The sequence below is a fragment of the Lissotriton helveticus genome, chromosome 1_1, assembly GCF_964261635.1.
Source record: "Lissotriton helveticus chromosome 1_1, aLisHel1.1, whole genome shotgun sequence".
NCBI lineage: Eukaryota > Metazoa > Chordata > Amphibia > Caudata > Salamandridae > Lissotriton > Lissotriton helveticus.
In genome coordinates, this window is record NC_136057.1 from 1112593953 (window position 1) to 1112612344 (window position 18392).

The 18392-nt window shown below is 44.7% G+C and overlaps 1 protein-coding gene across 2 annotated transcripts in view; it reads right to left on the bottom strand.

Annotated features, from left to right (window-relative positions):
• The window catches only part of LTA4H (leukotriene A4 hydrolase), a 309801-nt gene that overhangs the window by 81340 nt on the left and 210069 nt on the right, over positions 1-18392 (bottom strand). For both annotated transcript variants that reach the window (XM_078678783.1, XM_078678777.1), the window contains exons 14-15: positions 11974-12044; positions 9175-9229 (exon numbers count right to left, since the gene is read on the bottom strand). In XM_078678783.1, coding sequence (XP_078534909.1) covers positions 9175-9229; positions 11974-12044 — 126 coding nt within the window. The remainder of the gene's footprint in view (positions 1-9174; positions 9230-11973; positions 12045-18392) is intronic.

The window sequence follows — 18392 nt, forward strand, 5'->3', positions numbered from 1 at the left end:
CACGCAACGCCACTCATCCACGCAACGCCACTCATCCATTTGCAAAACGAAAAAATGGAAACTCTTCTATTGCGAGACCTATTGCATTTTCAATGCTTGTTTAATTTGGTAGCACTCACGGGGCATTGGTTGCACCTCATTTGTACCAGCTTAACAGCCAACTATAGTAATAGGAAACATAAAGGTGACCATTCCAGCATTGGAAAGAGCCTTCCACTGCGGGGCAATTGTGGTCATCACATTTTAGTCATTTTTCAACGTTTGAACTAGAAACAATTTTTCTAGTTAAAATCTGCAGATTACACAACAAATTATGGATTATGTGGCAAATCTATAAATATGCTAAAATCGCCACGGCCACAGAATGGCAAAATTCCAATGACACTACATCACTAGGGAATCAGTTTGCAAACGGGTCCGGGTGTTCACTGTCCCCTCCGCCTGCCTCACGTGCGGCTGCTGAAGTCCCTCAGTGCCCCCTGGGCCTAGTTTCCCAAACTTGGGGGCATGTGTCTTGCATTGCACCTATACAACTCGCCTTTGTCTAAGCAGGGTGCCCTCCACTCGCAGAAGTGCCAGCTTGTTCAAGTGGTGCCCACTTCACTGGCACATTTGGACCACGGCCAGCTGCTCGGAGATGGAGGTCCCTACATTCTGCAAACTTGCTTCGGTGCGGTGCGTCAGCGCTTCCTGGCTCCACACTCTGCACCGTAAAGTGCCCAGCACACTGCCCCGGTGCCCCGTGCAACCAGCAGGCCTCACTTCACATTTTAAGGTCCCCATCACACCTCAGAGTGCTAAGCCCCTGCGTTTAGCCTGAGCGCTGGAGTGAAGGCTTCCGTCCGCTACAGCAATCAAGCAACCGGTGGTTTGGCGACTACCCGGTTAAAAGAAACTACAGTAAACCGGGCAGGACCCAAGGGTGCCCCGGACTGCCGAAGTCTTTGCACTGTCTGCAGGGCTCAGCACAGCCCTTACACTGTGGCCATCACAGCATATCATGGGATCATACCTCCCACGAATGGGGTCACACCTCCCACAATTGGGGTAACGCCTCCCTCCAGACGCCGCTGCATCTTATTAGACATGCGCCCCCACGTAATTAACTTTGTTCTTTTCATAAAGTATAGCTCCGGCTGGACTTTGCTCTCAGCTGTCAGTGACAGACCTCTGAATGCAGGAGTGAATTATAAGTCATGTGGAAGATAAAGATCTAAACTGAATAGTCGTTAAGCACCTCTGTTGCGTTGAACTTTGTTTCAGTGCTATACAGCTATATATTTATTTTCACAGTGTGAACCAGGCAGAATCACCTAGAGCCACGTGGGACACATTTACAGATGCATAGAGGCCGGGCATAGGTATAGGGGCACTGCTCCCAGGAGTGATGGGGCAGGAGGGGGGGGGGGGGGGGGGGGTCTGTCAGCCATGCGCATCTGCACCAGAGGAGGAGGGTGAAGCGGTGCACATCCCTGGCCCTAAAATAAGGTAATGTATCCGTGGGCAAGAAAGGCCAGCGCAGGCAAGAGGTGGCCAGTTCACTGTTTCACAAGGATTCCGGTTACTTCCACCCACAGTATACCGCTAAGCCGGCTAATTCACCATGGACAGCACAGGCACGTGAGGGTGTAACTGCATGGAGAGGGCGCAGCACAAGGGGTGGCAGCAAGGTGAAGGCGATTGGGTTCACCAGGATCTGGTGTACTACCCGTGTCTAAAAAGCAGCCAGTTCCAGGTCTAAGCCAAGGCCCCCGGGCAGGTCATGCCACTTGCAGCAGGTGCACTGAGACGGCAGGCTGTCTCGTGCCCCCAGGCCTGGCTCTGGGGGCATCAGAATAGCATTGAGCCTCAAACATAGCAAATAAAACAAGCAAAACGACAAGCCTCGGAATGAATAGAACACAAGCGCGGCCCGCAGCAGCGAAAGATAAAGCGACACGTATTCTTGTGGGGGTGGGGTGGAGGGGACTTGCATGAAACCTGGCCCAAAACACATGGCCCCTGCTGGCTCCCTGTAGCAAAACGCTCTGGGAGTAAACATTTCACAAGAAGCTGGGACCTCCACACACCTTTGGCTAATTGCGTGCTAAAGCCAGACGCAAAGGCCAATCACGTGTGAGGACCACAGGCACAAGCTTCTACTGAAGCTGAAGCGATTCAAAGAGGTCGATTTCCTATGCAGCGCATACATGCTGCCATACGCTCAACCTAAAAAGGGGTCAATCTTTCAGTTAAAAAATTAGGTGTGTCCATGTAACGTTTTTGGCCCTTTCCTCTAGCTGGCAATAGGCCTACCCGCACAAGTGAAGTAGCATTTTTAAAAGGAGACTTGGCGGGAACGCTGTGCAGCAGGAAATGTGTTACTTTCCATAGATTTTAGGTTTTCAAGGGCTTCTGGGTGATTAAACCAGGGGAGAGCCACTAAGGTCACCAAATGCTGGATTACTCTGTGTGTCATTTTGGGACTTATCCTGACGCATGCACTATGCCTACCCACACAAGTGAGGTACCATTTGTATCGGGAGACGTGAAAATACATAACAGTAGAACATTTGTTATTACCAATTGGATTTCTCTGCATTTGTGCCTTCCAAATGTAAGCCAGTGTGTAAGAAAGACAACATTTTGAACAAGCACTTGCAATGCAATAGGTCTCGCATTTACTAGAGTTTGAGCTATTTATTAATGAGTTGGTTTTTTAAACAAATAAATAAAAGGCATTGTCATTTACAATGCAGATAGCATAAACTCTCGCAAATGCGAGACCTATTGCATTGTAAATGCTAGTTTCATTTCCCGTTGGGCCCATAACAAAGGAATGAGTTAAATGGCCATCAGCCCTTCTTTTCTAGCCTTTTACCTAGATGCCAATTCAAATAGAGGAAGCAAAGGCAAATAGCTTATAACTTCACAGGTACTTTAGAGAGACTGACTTGGAGGTAGCTTTTTTTACCTTTTCAAACCCCCCCCCGCCCCATGTAAGAGATGTGCATGCACCATAAGAATACAAGATTTATTTGCGAGTAGAAGTAATTACACAAATAATGATTTAAAAAAGTGGCACCTATTCATTTTTTATTTAATTCTTTGACAGCGCTACTCATACCAGTGTAGGGTGCCAGAGCGCCTTACATCACACAGACAGAGGCACAATCAAAGTAGATCACTGCTATATTAGAAGGATTGCAACTTATGAACTGTAAGTAACGAAATTATCTCAGAGTCAAAAGCACTAACTAATTTACTTCTATACATATCACACAAATCTGTGATCTGCATGTACATGATGTGCTTTTCAGCAGGTTAATTAACCCTCTATGTACTTTGTGAGTCAAAACTGACTGCACAAAATACAGAACTCTCCCAGAGTGGCATTAACCACTAGAGTTATCTACTATAATCCCCTCTAAATTGATGAGCACAAACAGAGGTCTGCAGCAGGTGTCTTAACCCTGTAAGATATTTTAAAATGCAGACTCTTTGTGGCCAATTGAAAGCAAGCTGGAACAGGTTTACTGGCACGTATCACCATGTTGCCAAATTCTTTACAACAATTTTTTATTTAATAAATTGACGGTCAGACTGATTTTCAGTCTCCACCGCTCGTGATCCACCCCCTTTTCTCTCCCACACTTTGGCCTCCAATTTATGGGTTTTTGGAGTAAATGTTATACAAATCCAGCATTATTCTCAGTCTCCCAGAGACAGTTTTAGGAAATACAGAAAATAGCTAAAGATCTTTCTCTTTGACAGATGTTCGGACTAATGACTGCCTTGCCCTCCACTTGTTTGTTTCAAGAGTTACTGTCTCTCATACAGTGCTCAAAAGCATGAATGCTGTACAAAACAAATGAAACTAGCCTGTGAAAGCACACTGAATCAATTGCACACTACACTCACATAATGAACATGGAACATTCTGCTGCAAAGTCTTGTCACAGAGTAGAAGATACAATAAAGTGCACACAGTGCACAAACAGAGGCCTTGAAGTCTCAATTAGTTCAACACAGGGACAGGGTCAAAATAAACTGTGTGCAGCGTTCATACTCCCGGGGAAATGATGGCATCAGCAAGAACTGAGAAGGGAGAGAGAGAGCAGGGAAACAACACAGACAGTTGTTGGGATTGTCTGTTGTGGCTACTTGGAAACAAACAGCAATGGGTTTCTGTTGGACTTGGCCCCTTTGGCAGGTTCACCCCTAAACGTTTTGCCTGTCTTCAAGCCTTTTCCCCGTGTAGCGTTGGTGGTTTTAGGCCTCTGGGCACTTAAGCACTGTGGCCCAGTGTAAAGTGCGCGCACTCTCTGAATAAGTGCAGTGAGACTGGCCTGCCCTCCCATAGGAATGCATGGGGTATATGTGTGTCCATGGTAATTCCTGGTATGAGAGGAGTGCAGGGGCGAGTTTAGTATGTATAAGCTCGTGAGAATAAATGCAGCGCAATGGTGTGCGCAGATTTATGGTGACTGGTGGAGAAATGCCACTTTTAGAAGCTGTACAAAAGGGGGTGGTGATGGATGGAGCATCTGAACGAATCAAACACTCACACCCAGTCAAAAGATCTGGGTTTGATCAATCACCGTTCTTAAGCCCACTCTGCCACCCCAGTTCAGACATGGCTATATGCAAATCAGTCCGACCCTGTGCCTCATGGGAACAGTCCAGCCCGAACTGCCATGCCTTCCCTGGACCGGAAACAAGCTTCCGAGGACCGGTTTCTGGTATTACAGCCGTCTTAAATGTAGCGCAATGGTGTGCGCAGATTTATGGTGACTGGTGGAGAAATGCCACTTTTAGAAGCTGGCATTTCTGTGTGCTAAGTGTCTGCCTGCCTGATGTGAATTACAAGTCTGGCTTGTGAGTGACAGGAGCTGAGGGGTGGGGGTGGCTTCTTGGAGACCGGTTGAGTCCGCCCAGTGGTGTGTCTGATCACTGAACCCCCACCTAACAATAGGGAAGAGGAGCCTGCTAAACAGAGTGCTCCGAAACCAGTTGCATCTGATTTTCCAAGCCCTGTGCTGTGACACAAAGGAAAAGGCTGTATAAAAGAAGGGTCTGTGACCCCATGAATGTTGTTGTGCTGTTCCTGACTTGAGGGGGGGCCTGCTGCTGCTGCTGGGCTCCAGGAGGAACCGGCACTAGGGACTGCCTCCCTGCTGGAGGGCCCTGTGAGCTGGCCTGCCTGGGCCCAGCCCTTTCCCCCCCCCCCCCCCCCCCAAACTAAAGGGCTTACTTTTAACTACATCGCCTAAGAGCGCTTTATTTTGCATTTGGAAGAGCGCTTTACTTATTTTTGCAGAGCGCTTGACTTTTGCCCTTGTGAGCGCTATATTTCTGCCCAGGAGGACTGCTGGTGGCCTGCAGCATGAAGCTGCCTCGTGTGGGATTCCCCTACTTGGGGTGGGGAAAGCAGGAGCCCACCCAGCATTATTGCAACTAATTTATGCTACAAACCGAGTGGGAGCCCACCCCGCATCGGTACCTCGAAAACAGATGCTCACCCCGTGTTTGGGATTATCGGCAGGTGCCCACCCTGCAGTTGTCCTTGTTTCAGCGGGAGTCTACCCCACATTTATGCCATTGAGGTGGGAGCCTACCCCGCATTGCCCAGATCCAAAGAAAAACACTGTGGCGACCAGGTTGACGTGGAGCGCGAAACCAGAAGTCAGGTGTCTGTTGCCTGAGCCAGGTATCCTATATTTTATGTTACAGGAGCTAGTTCTCAGTTCAGTATTTCGCCAGTAGTTACTGGTTGTGCTCTACGTTTACTTGCTGTGCGACATTTACAATTGGTGATTTGTGATGGTTGTGACAGTGGCCCCATTGGCCTGGTCGTGTGTAAAGAGTCCCCTGTAAATACTGCCTAGTGCCAGTTGGCACAGTGTATATTGTGTGATTAGGATCTAATGTGTTAACGACAATAGAAAGGCTATTTTTGATATAACCTTGTGTGGAGTTGCTTTTGTGGTGTGCCTAGTGTGTTGCGCAAATGCTTTACACATTGCCTCCGGGATAAGCCTGACTGCTCGTGCCAAGCTACCAAGGGGGTGAGCAGGGGTTATCTTGGCGTGTAACTCCCTTGCCCTGACTAGAGTGGTGGTCTCGGCCTGGCTTTGGCGCAAGCCTTAGCCAACCAGAGATTCCATTTCTAACAGTTTCTGAATAACTATCCTTAGAATATGTAACTACTGAAAACAGCTTCCGCCATGTCATCTCCACCTTTCTACTCAGAGACAAGTGGAGCCTGTACTCCTATGAACTCAGATTCCAGTGATAGAATGTACTGCAACAGAAAGTGCTACAAGCCAGTCCCTGGTCCAAAGGCCGTGAGGCCAACACATCTATGTTGTATCTAGTCCAGGTCCATCAGTGTCCAACCCATGACAAACCGACAGATTGTCAGGATTATATAGTCAGTGGCCACCCAGAAACTCCAGGGGGACTTTATAAAGAGCTGCAAACCACATGTGCATGGTAACAGTTCTGCAACCCATGGTTAAAAGGGTGCTTGCAAGAGAAACATGTTGTATCCTTGTATCGGGGTTAAGTTTATACAGGATTCTGGGCGCTGCCATGCGGTTTAGCACATTAACAGCAACATGAAAACTCCTAAAAAAACAGCTGTCACAGATCTACAAAACACAGAGTCTGCGCGCGCCCCCAAGTCGAAGTAGCTGGGTCGACTCCAAGCAGCCAACAATAATCACACTGTGCGCCTGGAAGGCAGTACTCCTTGGCGCTGAACACCGCAGCATTAGAGCGCGAAATGCAAATTAAGTAAACCGAAACATCCGGAGTTAATAAAAACATACACTATTCAAATGTTGGCATGACAAAAATTCAACATAGACCAAAAGAGCGATGCTCCTGTCTGCTATCATCAAGAGCTCCACCAGTTTGACTGCATAGTACAGTAATTGTAACTCTATCCACTGTTTCCACGTCAACGATTTAATGTTCTTCAGCCGTGGGTTTTTCTTTTACAAATGACTGTTTTCACATGTGGCGGTTCAGTTTTTTCAATGTGGAGAACCAGGACTACAACTCCCAGAAGGCATTGCTTCTTACACGAAAAACCAGGACCGAAGCTCTGCATCCTTGGCGCCATGGAGTGATCGGTGACCTTTCCTGTAAATGTTTTTCGGACAACAGTCAAGTTGGAAAGCTATGGTCACATGCCTGGTGCAGGGCGCAAACCAGCTTTCACCCGAGGGTCTACCAGGTACTATAAGAATGCCAACACAAGCCAGGCTAAGAGGACGTGGATTCAAACTTTCAGTACTGCAGTAACCCTTCATGGGTGGTCATCTGGTTCTATCTCACCGGCTGCAGCAAACACTGACAGCGGAGATACAACTTTTAAAGAGACTAGTGAACTGGTTTAGAGGAGAGACCGCACCCGATAAATGTATGGTCGACTCATATTCCACATCCCAGCAAAGATCAGAAATCACATCTTTTCTTGTAATATTTCTTCCTCAAAACTCCAGGAACCAAGCGCCAAGAAGTATCTTGAGAAACGTGCGCTCAGACATCAAAAAATTTGAATTTTTGATCCTTGCACCACCATGATGATGCTTCATAAATCGGGCAAAGTTCTTGGAGAGCAGCAACTTCCCACCCAAAAAAAACGGGAATATTGGAGACATACGAAGTTACCAAATTTTATGCTAGCAAATTGCGTAAATTTTTAAAAAGTGCTGTCAGTAAGAAGACCCTGATATAGCAGTGTGCTATAGATTACTCTAGTTTTTAGGGAGTCCGCCAGTATGTACGCATAGGCTCCGCTTCCTAATGGAATAAAGCGGTCCTAAAATTCGTGATTTGGTAGGGAATAAGATCTGCATGAAGAATAAAAAGAAAAGAAACAAGTACCTTTTCAATGTCTCCTAAGCTCTTGTCTGCTTAGTTCATTCATGTGGAATTTACACAGCCCGAGGAACAAACCCGCGAGCAAAAGAGATGCTGTGCGGTGTGCGCGCACATAAACTGAAAGCTAAGAGGAGACACCATGTGCGTGCACACCGCCTGTCTGTGCGCGCACATGATTTGTCTCCCTACGTAGACCAAAGCGACGACAATAGTCTCGCCAAGGCGAAGCACCGCATGCGCTGCATTCGCTAGGCGAGACCTAAAATGACCTAATTCATATGCTGGTATGGGCATTGACAATTTCAGACATGGACAAACACCCACTACTCCTAAACTCAATATCTGATGCCCATTTGAGAAATACTTCGGTTTCCTTGATACCTATTTTTCACTCTGTATTTACCACATGAATTGCTCTTTTCACAGTACACAATGAAAAACCATTCACTGTAAGGTGCAGCTCAGTGGTTCGTTATGGGTGCCTTGGATTCTTGCACCGCCTACAAACCATTTATACACCCGCAACAAGAAAAGGTCTATTGGACGCAATGATATACTCCTTTTGTAAATCCGCCAGTGTGACAAGAAGCTATAGATGAGAAGGGAGGGTGGGAGCAAACCAGGCCTGTTCAACACTACAGATTTCATCTTCAGCAGACACCTGCTTTCCCTCCAGTAAATAGTTGTCTTGCCAATTCTGATCTGAACTTGGGTGCCTCCTGCACAAACACACATCTCAGAGAATGCTGAATTTAGTACACATTGGGGGGAGAAGCAAATGTGGCAACAAACAGTGAAACCAACCCACTGAGCCAAGGCAAGAATACAATGGGATGTTACACTTTCTGCATGGTTTTGTGATTGATTCTTTGCTGAAACAAAAGAAATCAACATGCTCCATTTTTCATGAAGGGACACGCAATACATAGTAATGGTAATTTGTTTTTCCTTTCAATGGTTTGGGCTAGTTGTTTGCCTTGACAGAAGTCAGTTTAAGGTCAACATCTTCATGAATTTTCCATTAAGGTTGTAGTTAAAACCGATACAAATAAAATGAAGAAACAAGGCCGGAAGTGAAGAGCAGAGGGAAGCGAGGGTGCACGAGGAGCCTTCCTCTTTAAGAGAAAAAGATAAAATAATTTTTCAAATAAACAGCAATTTTTGAGATTGCAGAAGTAGTTTATATTAAAAGTGGTATCTTTAAATAAATTTAAAAAACTAAGTCTGTATATCTGTTTTAACAACTTTCATAATGAGAAAACAAAAAGGCAGACCAAATGCTAACATTTTTTACAAACTTACTTTAGTCCATCTTTGGCTCAATTCCATGCAGGCATTCGCCATGGTCATGTCATAGCTGAAAGAAAAAAAGGGATGCAGAAACTCATTTGCAGCTGCCATATTTAACTAGTTAACTTGAGAAGGTTTTTCAGATTTTCTTTTGTTCCAGAATAGTACTGAAATGCTTTCTCGTGTTGCAATACACACAACTGTCCATTTAGTCATACGCATGATTCTTTAGGCATCCTATGCCAGTTCCTTCTGAACAAAAAAGAAAAAAATATCTGGCAAAAGCGCTTGTTTCACACATGTGCTTCTGAGGCAATGTCAGAGTAGATACAGAGTACCTGGTTTGCGGTCAAACTACACAGAAGCAAGGATAAGTTTACTAAGTCATACCCTCACCGCTAAAGCAAGCCTCATGAAATACCTGAAACAAGGAAGATCACATCATACCTATCGGTTCCTTCTTCAGTCTCAACTGATAGTCAAGTAAAGAATGAACATCATCATTTTTAACTGGGTGCATATAGAACAGATTTGAGATGTGGTAGGAGCAGCGAGTATCCAAACTTCCCATTTAAAGCGGTCAATGAGGGTGACTGGCCAATCATTACAGGAAGAATCCTGAAACCAAGCTAGTCAAGGGAAATACCAGCAATAGGTAGCACAATTAACAGTGCATTTTCTGTCCGTAAACATTATCAACTATTTACTTAGATTTACTTACCAAAGACAGGTGGCTGGAATCAGTAAACTTTCAACCAGAACTGCTGAGCAAAAGCAGCAAACCCTTTAGGTAGGAATTCTGAAGTAGACAGAATCCATTTGTTAAACGAAAGAAACTAACAGTCTGTATACGTGGTGACCCTCAAAGCACAAGGAGTAAAAACATTAGTTTGGCAAGCTCTTGCCTAGTAGGTGTGGGGAAAGAGAATTACTGGGTGTCAGTCACGTCTTCAAGACGGTTGCAGGTGCATGGCTGACAGCCTGGTCCGGGAACACTGGTGGGCAGGTAGAGCTTTCACTCCCATCCAAGGAATAAAATGGCCTGTTTTCTCCAGTGCGTGTTGCAGGGGCTAGTTGGTGGGGTTAGAGCAACAGCAGAGGCCAGACACGAAGGTGACCAGGGAAAGCCAACACTATGTAGTATGATAAAGCAGCATTAAATAGGCTGCAAATGGGACCGGGGAAGACCACCTGAAAATTCCAACAAAAGCTGCAGGGGCAGCAGACAACACAGATGAAATGAAGCCATAAGGAGTAGGAGGCTGGCAGCACATGCAAACTACTCACAATTACATACAGGAGCACGAGAAAGAAGGTGGAGTAAAGAGAGAGGTCATTTCAGAGATAAGACCCGGCCATGGGCAACAGTATAGCATACATGCAACCACATTACATTTAGAAGGGACAGCATTTATAAAGAACCTCCTACCCCGAACAGGTCTCTTGGTGCTAGCGAGCAGGTGAGACTTCAGCTTTTTCTGGAAGTTTAATAGTGAGAGTGAAACTTGTACTTGCAGTTTCCTACAAGGAAGTGGCCAAGAGCACAGCCAATAAAATCTCAAAGGATTCATTGGGAAAAGTCACAGAGCGGTATCACATGGAGCAGGCAGAATGTAGGGAACAAGATCTGGGAACTTGTGTGCCTCAACTTTTGTACTACAGGCAAGTGGGCAGGACCCTATTAAGTCTAGGGAGTGTCAACTTTTGTACGACAGTCAAGTGGGCAGGACCCTATTAAGTCTAGGGAGTGGGTGGTGGTGATGAAAATGTTTTGGAGGACAAGGAGGGGGGGGTGGGGGGTGAGATCAAGAAACTGATAAGCCTTTCCCATTTCCTGTAGAACAATCTCACATAATCTGTAATGGAGGCAAGCTGGTATTGCAGGGCTGCATGAACACTGGCAAACACACTGGATGGGGACACTAGAAGGCTCTAGGTTTCGCAGATGCTAGCTAAATGCTAGCGGATTTAGTGTCAGGTGTCCCACCATTGTCTCAGGAAATTTCAGTCCTACTCAGGATATTTCTGACATGTGAATAACAGTTTAGTGTAGCATCCTGAGCCTACGGGCAGATGTCTCATTAGAAGACCTTCCCATCTCCCTCAGTGCATGAGAAGTGGAAGCTTCAACAACCCTCCTCTGAACAAGGAAACATCCCATGGTGACAAAAATGATCAGCTATATTTGAAGCCATGCTCTGGATTGTTATGGCGATGTATCCAATGTCAGATGTCAGTGAGGTTTAACTTTCTCCTGCCCATGCCCTCTGTATATTTGTAGTAAAATCTAACCAAGTTCTAGGCTTTTCCCAGACCAAGCCCTCGGGGATTTTCCTACATGCCAAACTCTGGAGGGCAACAAGATTCCATCCTCCATGGCAGGGAAGTATGGGTGTGGCAAAAGGGACAAGGTAAACTGCATTTTATAATGGAGCCTGTGCCTCCACTCCCTTTACTTATTTTAATGGGACAATAAGCTGAAACCTTTACTATAAATAATGTTAGACAGACCTATGACAGACAATGGGGGAAGCCAGAAGCGCCATCAACCAGATTCTTTTTTCTAGAGTGAGTTCAGATTGGCACAAGGGGAAAAAATTGCATTGTGGGACACATGCTTTTTGTCAGTGGCTAGCTTTGTGTGTATGTGTTCTAATTTTAATTTGTACTTTTCAGTAAATCCCCTCAAAAATATGTTAATTTATTGAATATTTTCAGACTTCCTATTGTGTCAATCAAGTGTTAATCATGATTGTCAATTAAAGGTACTGTGCATATATCAAAGTAGTAGATACTGTACTCTGTACTTACACTGGCTTGACCGGTGGCATTCCTGGTGTATGCATCCAAGCCTTCCAGTCAACTTTGTCAAGGACATCAATCTATCAACAAAACACAGTTACCATGAAGTACCTCTCAGCCTTTTAAACATACTTTCAGTACACAGAATAAACATAAATTTGCGGCTTTAGGTCGATCTGGCCTTTTTTTGTGAACCAACGGCTTGCTATGCTGTACTAAGTGTTAGAGGCGTACTGAAGAGTACAGAAAAGTAGGTAGCTGGATAAAATGGTAATTAACTATTTAAATTAATTTCAAAGCCTTTCATTCAAAGTAGGTAGTCAGCCCTCTGGGACTTACGTTTTGGATATCTGTTACATGGTTGGATATACTACACTTGGAGACGTTTCACTCATTTTGAGTAAATGTTGAAGACAATAAAGGCCCATCGTGGAAATTGGTGGCCTTTGCATGGTTATAAAGAGTTAGTAAATGTTAAAATTGTCAGACTTAGGGTGGTCCCCTCCCAGACCTTTTGGCATCCTCCTTTTTAGGTCTCGCCAAAGCAGCGCACAAGCGCTACTTTGGAGACCTTTTGGATTCACCCCAGGCTTTTCTTCAAACTTGTGCATGTTTTGCACTGTTTGCTATTGGTACTCGTGCATGTTTGGCATTTCCCTTGCGGGAGCGAGCATCGCGCCATCTGTTTGTACTTATCGCGCTCTTGAAACAAATGGCGCCGCTGCTCGCTCCTGCAAGATAAACACTGTACAGGAGAATAAAAGGCAGCTGGAACCATGATTACGGCCATTAGACACTGTATTAGCTGCACCTTTAGCTTTCCCCATCCAGAGCTAGGGATGTGCTGCCACCTTGTGGCCGTTAACAGCAACATGCCGAAACCATATGCATTGTGTTACTTTAGCATGTGAAATTGCCCGACAGCGTCGACAGCTGCTGAAGCCATTCTCTGACAGGACAGTGTAAAAAAAACTTTCTCAAGCCTACCAACAAAACCACTGGGGTTAAATGACAGTTCTCCGCTGGCTCTTGCCTGTCACGGAGGCTGGGAAATTGCAGCCTGTCTCCGGGATGGTGTTTAGACACATTCTGAGATTAATGGTTTTGCATAGACAGGCTGCACTCTGAGTGATTTCGAGACGAAATCCGCCAGGGCAATACTTCGCATTTAGCGTCACTCTGTAACTCTTCCGCTGCCCAGTAATTACCCTGTAAACCGTGCCCTGTGGCTGTACAAGATGCACCAATTTGTCCCATGGCGTCGCTAATCCTGTTTTCACAAAATTAAGGAAAAATTGGTGGCACTTTAGCTTCATTGTTAGGTTACCTTTCTCTGTGTTTTTTTTATTAACATTCCAAGGTTCGTTTTTTATCTAAACAGCTTTCACACTGCAAGCAAACGTTTGGCAAGAGTTTGTGAGGGAGCATCATCAAAATCTTAATCATCAAAGCGGCAATGTCTGAGCCACTGCGGCAGCAAAGCTGTATAGGCGATCTGTCCTTCATATACGGAATAGTAAACATAGAATAAGTTGCTGGTGTCCGTCAGCACTCTACTGTACGCAAAGCTGTGTGCATGCGGGAGTATTGAGTCTCGTTTCTGCAGTCAGAAGGACAGGGAGCATCAGAAAGCCAAGATGCCTGCAGAGGTGTCAACCCCGCATGCAAAATTTTCTACGGGTAGCGTAGAGTCTCAACAGCATATAAAAGTTTAAAATTAAAAAAAGGAAAATAAAATAGAATTTTTACTGTATAAGGGTAGCATTTCAAACCGCCCCATAGGGACAGCCGATAAGTTACCGCCTTTTCAACAGGAGTAATGGAAATACACCATTAGGTTAGGTACGATTTTCATTTAAAATTGAATGTGCAGTACAGTAGATATCTACCCATTGTAGTAATTAAGTCTGCTTTCTTTGTCAAATAAATGGGCTTCCCCACACCAGCCATTGGCAATTTCACTAAATTGTATGCCTGCCTTATTGGCAACATGAGAATTCTTAACTTACTTTTGTCCCAGGCATATAAGAGAGCAAATAGTGGTACCACAAGTGTCTGTGAAAACCAGCCTGAATGAACTAATTAGCTCCTCCTTGTTCCTCTTTCTATCTCTCATGCTCTTTCGTTGTCACCCCTCAATCTCTCAACGTTTGTGTGTTCCGCTCTCTCTTCCCACAACTTTTGCCTATCGCTCTCAACTCTCCCGCACACACACCATACTTATTGCTCTTTTCCCTGTTGCCCTCGTTTCTTCTCCTGTGCCCTTTCTATCTGCACCTCTCCCTGTATCTTACTCTCTCTCGTAGGTTGTCACCCACACTGTCTCTTAACCTCTCCCTATTTCTCTTGCACCGCTCTCATTGACTCACTATAGTCTCTATTGCTCTCACACCACTAATGTGACTGCTGAGCATAAGTGAGACATGTTGGATTCCCACCAACAATGTCAAGGTAACACAAACTGTGTTTACGTCACATCATTATCAGAAGTTTCTTGGAATCATCCGAGGTGCAGGTGGATGGTTGATCTCTGGTGATTACAAGTTGAAACCTTTCGACTCAATCATACAGAGAGCTCATGATTCCCAGGTCAATGCGTGAGTAGCCCTTTCAGTCCTAGTTTCAGCTTTGCACTCTGGAGCTTGTAATCCTGATTTTATAAAGTGCTAATCAGGACTATAAGTCCCAGAATGCAAAGCCATGAAAATAGACAGGACGGCTTACTTACGCTATAACTTAGGAAACAGGATATCAGGAGCTCCACCTTCACGGTCTAATCCCGTTGCTTGCCATAGCGCCTAGGTTGGTTTGAAACGCTACACAAAAACCGGTCACAAAATGAAAATACCAATCGTCAAAATATATCTCGGCGTCCATTTTACGATAGGCGCTCTCAAAACACAGACAGACCCCCAAGTGTTAGTAAGCTCCCTTCTCTGGTAGAAAGGTCACGTTATCCAGATAGGCAGAAATATGGCAAGTTTGAAAACTGTACTGTGTGGTATGCAATTTATCTCCATTAATGCCCTGCTGTACCGGTCAGCAACCAAAGCGTCGTCTTCAGAGAGAGATCTGCGGACTTCCACGTAGGGAAGTCACCTAACAAGAGTATGATCTGAGATAAAGGAAGGGGGCAGGCTCAGAAATGAGCTGTCTTTAGAGGTGTCCTCGTCAAAGAGGTGGAGAAAGAGCTCCTCATCACACAGTACTAACAAGGGCTGTTATTTGCAGTGCCAAGATGGCGGGGGCAGGGTTCCAACGCAGCTGGAATGCGTCAGAGGACTGATGCAAGGGGGGAAAAGTGCTACAGGGAGCTCGTCACAGGCATTGCCATCAACCGTGCAGCAGGTGCAGTGGCACCGGGGCCTACGGGTGTGAGGGGCCACTACACTCAGTGGCGGCTAGCTTCTATAACAAGCATTGGCATAGCCAATAGGTCTCGCCTTTGGGACCTTATAAGTGTTTAGTTATCCAGCACAATATCCTTGGTGCAACAACATCAACTGTTGCATGGCTAAACTACCTCTCCCATAGGATAACATTGGAGTTGCTCTCATTACATTTTATAAGTGTAATTTCCAAATGAGATCAAGTAACCAGTTTATATTTGGTGTCTCTGGAATTGGAATTTAAAATCCTAACTTATGGTGAAGTCAGATTTTCAGCGACAACTTTGAAAGTACCACTTTTAGAAAGGTAATGTTAAAAAAACATGGACAACCCTACTCACAAGGAACCTGGGCAATTAACACATTAAAGAGACAGCGGTTCATGTGAACAATGTACAGGATACTTAATATGGGTGCACAATGGCAGTTACCATTGGTATACGGATGTCTGAGAAGAAAACCAATCACACACAATGCAGTATGCAGGCCAATAATATTAGTGCAAATCGTATCTCCTGGCTGTTGAAGGTACCAGAACTGTACTTCTACCGCCCCTTGCTAGTTGCAAAAACAAGGTATTTGAGTCACTAGATCTCAAACATCATGTGGCTGATTCTACACAATAGGCCTTAAGGACTCCTGGGTAGTTCTCTCCCCACCTTCACTACCACACAGACAATCCTGTTGGAACCTTTGACTGACGAGGAAGCTTCTTCTCCCCGACTGTTAACACGGAAGTATCACTTCTACCTCTTACACCAATAAATGTCATGAAATCAACATGTGTGGAAACACAGATTTCAATTCTGCAAACAGACAAACATGGTATCTACCACAATGTACCACCATTCAAGTCAACTGCCAGTTCTGCACAGGCTCTAGAAAAATGTAAAATAGACAACTGCCTCTGGTTACTTCATCGACTTCTCTTCGGATTCGTCTGACCGACCTCTACCGCACAAAAGGTAGACTGAGGAATGCTATATTTGGCTGTAAAATGCATACTTTGTCCCTTCAGGGATATACATTTGGGTTAGAACTGCACCACTTTTCCTTTTCACCTGGATTGGTTTTGTGACTGTCTTTTTTCTGCTTCTGTACGGACGCTATATCCCTGAACGCAATGCTGTTGAACTGGTGAACGTGGTTTCGACACCTCTTCATCACATAAAGGCCGAAGAGACCTTTCCCTGTGAACATTTCTGCTGTTCCAGTTCCTGATGGAATTGTTTGGGGTAAGGTATCATATCTATTTGGACAAACAAACTACAGATTCAATATGTATTTAGAACGTATTTACAGGATGTTATTACTGCTAGTACAATCTCTGATGATTGGGACATTGATACAGTGCAGGAAATGCTAGATGTTTTACAACAGTCTACTGTTTTAATACTGAAGAAATGTATGATAGTATCTCCAATTATGATGAAATGTTCTGTTTTCACCATTATGGTCACCATTTTCTGCATAAAGCAAGTACACAGCATGTAGTATTTAATTACACACAATGGGAACACTGCCCTTGACCACCCTGTGGTAGCTCAAAAGCATTTAAATGGAACTTTGCACATTTTTCTGGTCACACCGTAGCTGACCCAGAGTCCTATTATTATAAACTCACGGGCTAAGAAAACAATGCTCATGACACCAACGTATTTATTCTACATCTTTTCTTTCCCAACTGTCTGTACAAGGGTTTCACTTTTGGAGGGACAGTGTTGATTTAAATTCTATATGTGGGGGGGAGGGGGGGGGGGACTACAGATTGGCAGGTTCGGGGTAAAGATGCTTTACTACGAGCATACCTTATACCACACCAAATGATTTTCCTGAACAAAACTGTGCAGCAAACATCCTATGTTGACCTGGCGCAGATAAAAGTTTCAAATGCACCAAATATTCCCAAACTTTCACGATTTGCAAATTTGAAAGGATTCACAAACAGAGGAAACAGACAACATGCTTTGCAATGGCACATGCAATTCTTCACAAACCAACCAGGAGGGATGGTTAGTGTGGTCATTAGACAAAAACGGATGTCAGGCATGTTTTCTTGACAACATCAAAGGGTTTAGGATCAATAGGCCCGACCTACAGTCCAAGCAGCCGCAACACTCATGGAGTGGTGACAACTTAAAGTGTTGGGAAGTTGTGCCTTGACTGGCTTAGACATTCAATGTCGTCTCGGGTGAAACAATTGTTCCTTCTTTCTGATGACATGGAATAACCGGACTTCCTGTTTGGGTCCTCAAAGATCACATCAAAAATACTTTCTGCATGCTATATACAATGAAGGGTGGAAGGTTTCACAGCAGGAAGCTGTGTGAGTGTGTGAAATTGGCAGGGCAAATTTAGAAAAGCTTCTAGTAGTAGTAGACAATGGTATGACCACCTTATCCACTAGGATATATTCTCTAGGTAACGGTCGTCTGCTATGGAGATCATACAGTGACATGTTCTCTTCACAACATGGGCTATCACAACTTAGATCTATGATGCTACCGAGTTGGGCTCTACAGACACTTTGTGCTGGTCACAGTCCATAGAAACATCTTAATGCCACTAGCTTGTTTTAACCTTAAAATCTAACAATACAACAAACTATCATAGCCAAGAAGGATGCAATATACACCATGTCACAAATAGAAAAGTTTGACAAACTGCCATTCACTGTTGCAGAAATACCTTCCGCAGATTGGATAATCCACAGCTTTATTTCTCTGCCAATTTCGACTTTTCACTTCCAATACAGCTTACAACACCATTAAATGGGCAGATATGAAGCGCTAAGAGGGAAATGTGCACAAGTCCTGGATCTTACCTTTCAAGTACCAATGTAGGAATGGTAAAACTGAGGTTTTTCTTAGTGGGACTGACTCAGTACTTTGGGACATTCTTTGGTTTGCAGCTAGGTTTCTCCCCATGGTGCATGTAATGCATCTAAATCCGAATAGTGTTATCTGAAGGGTTCTCCAGCTGCTGTGATCAGTGCGGCGTTCAGATTGCTTTCCAATGGTAGCTGAACAATCAGCTTTG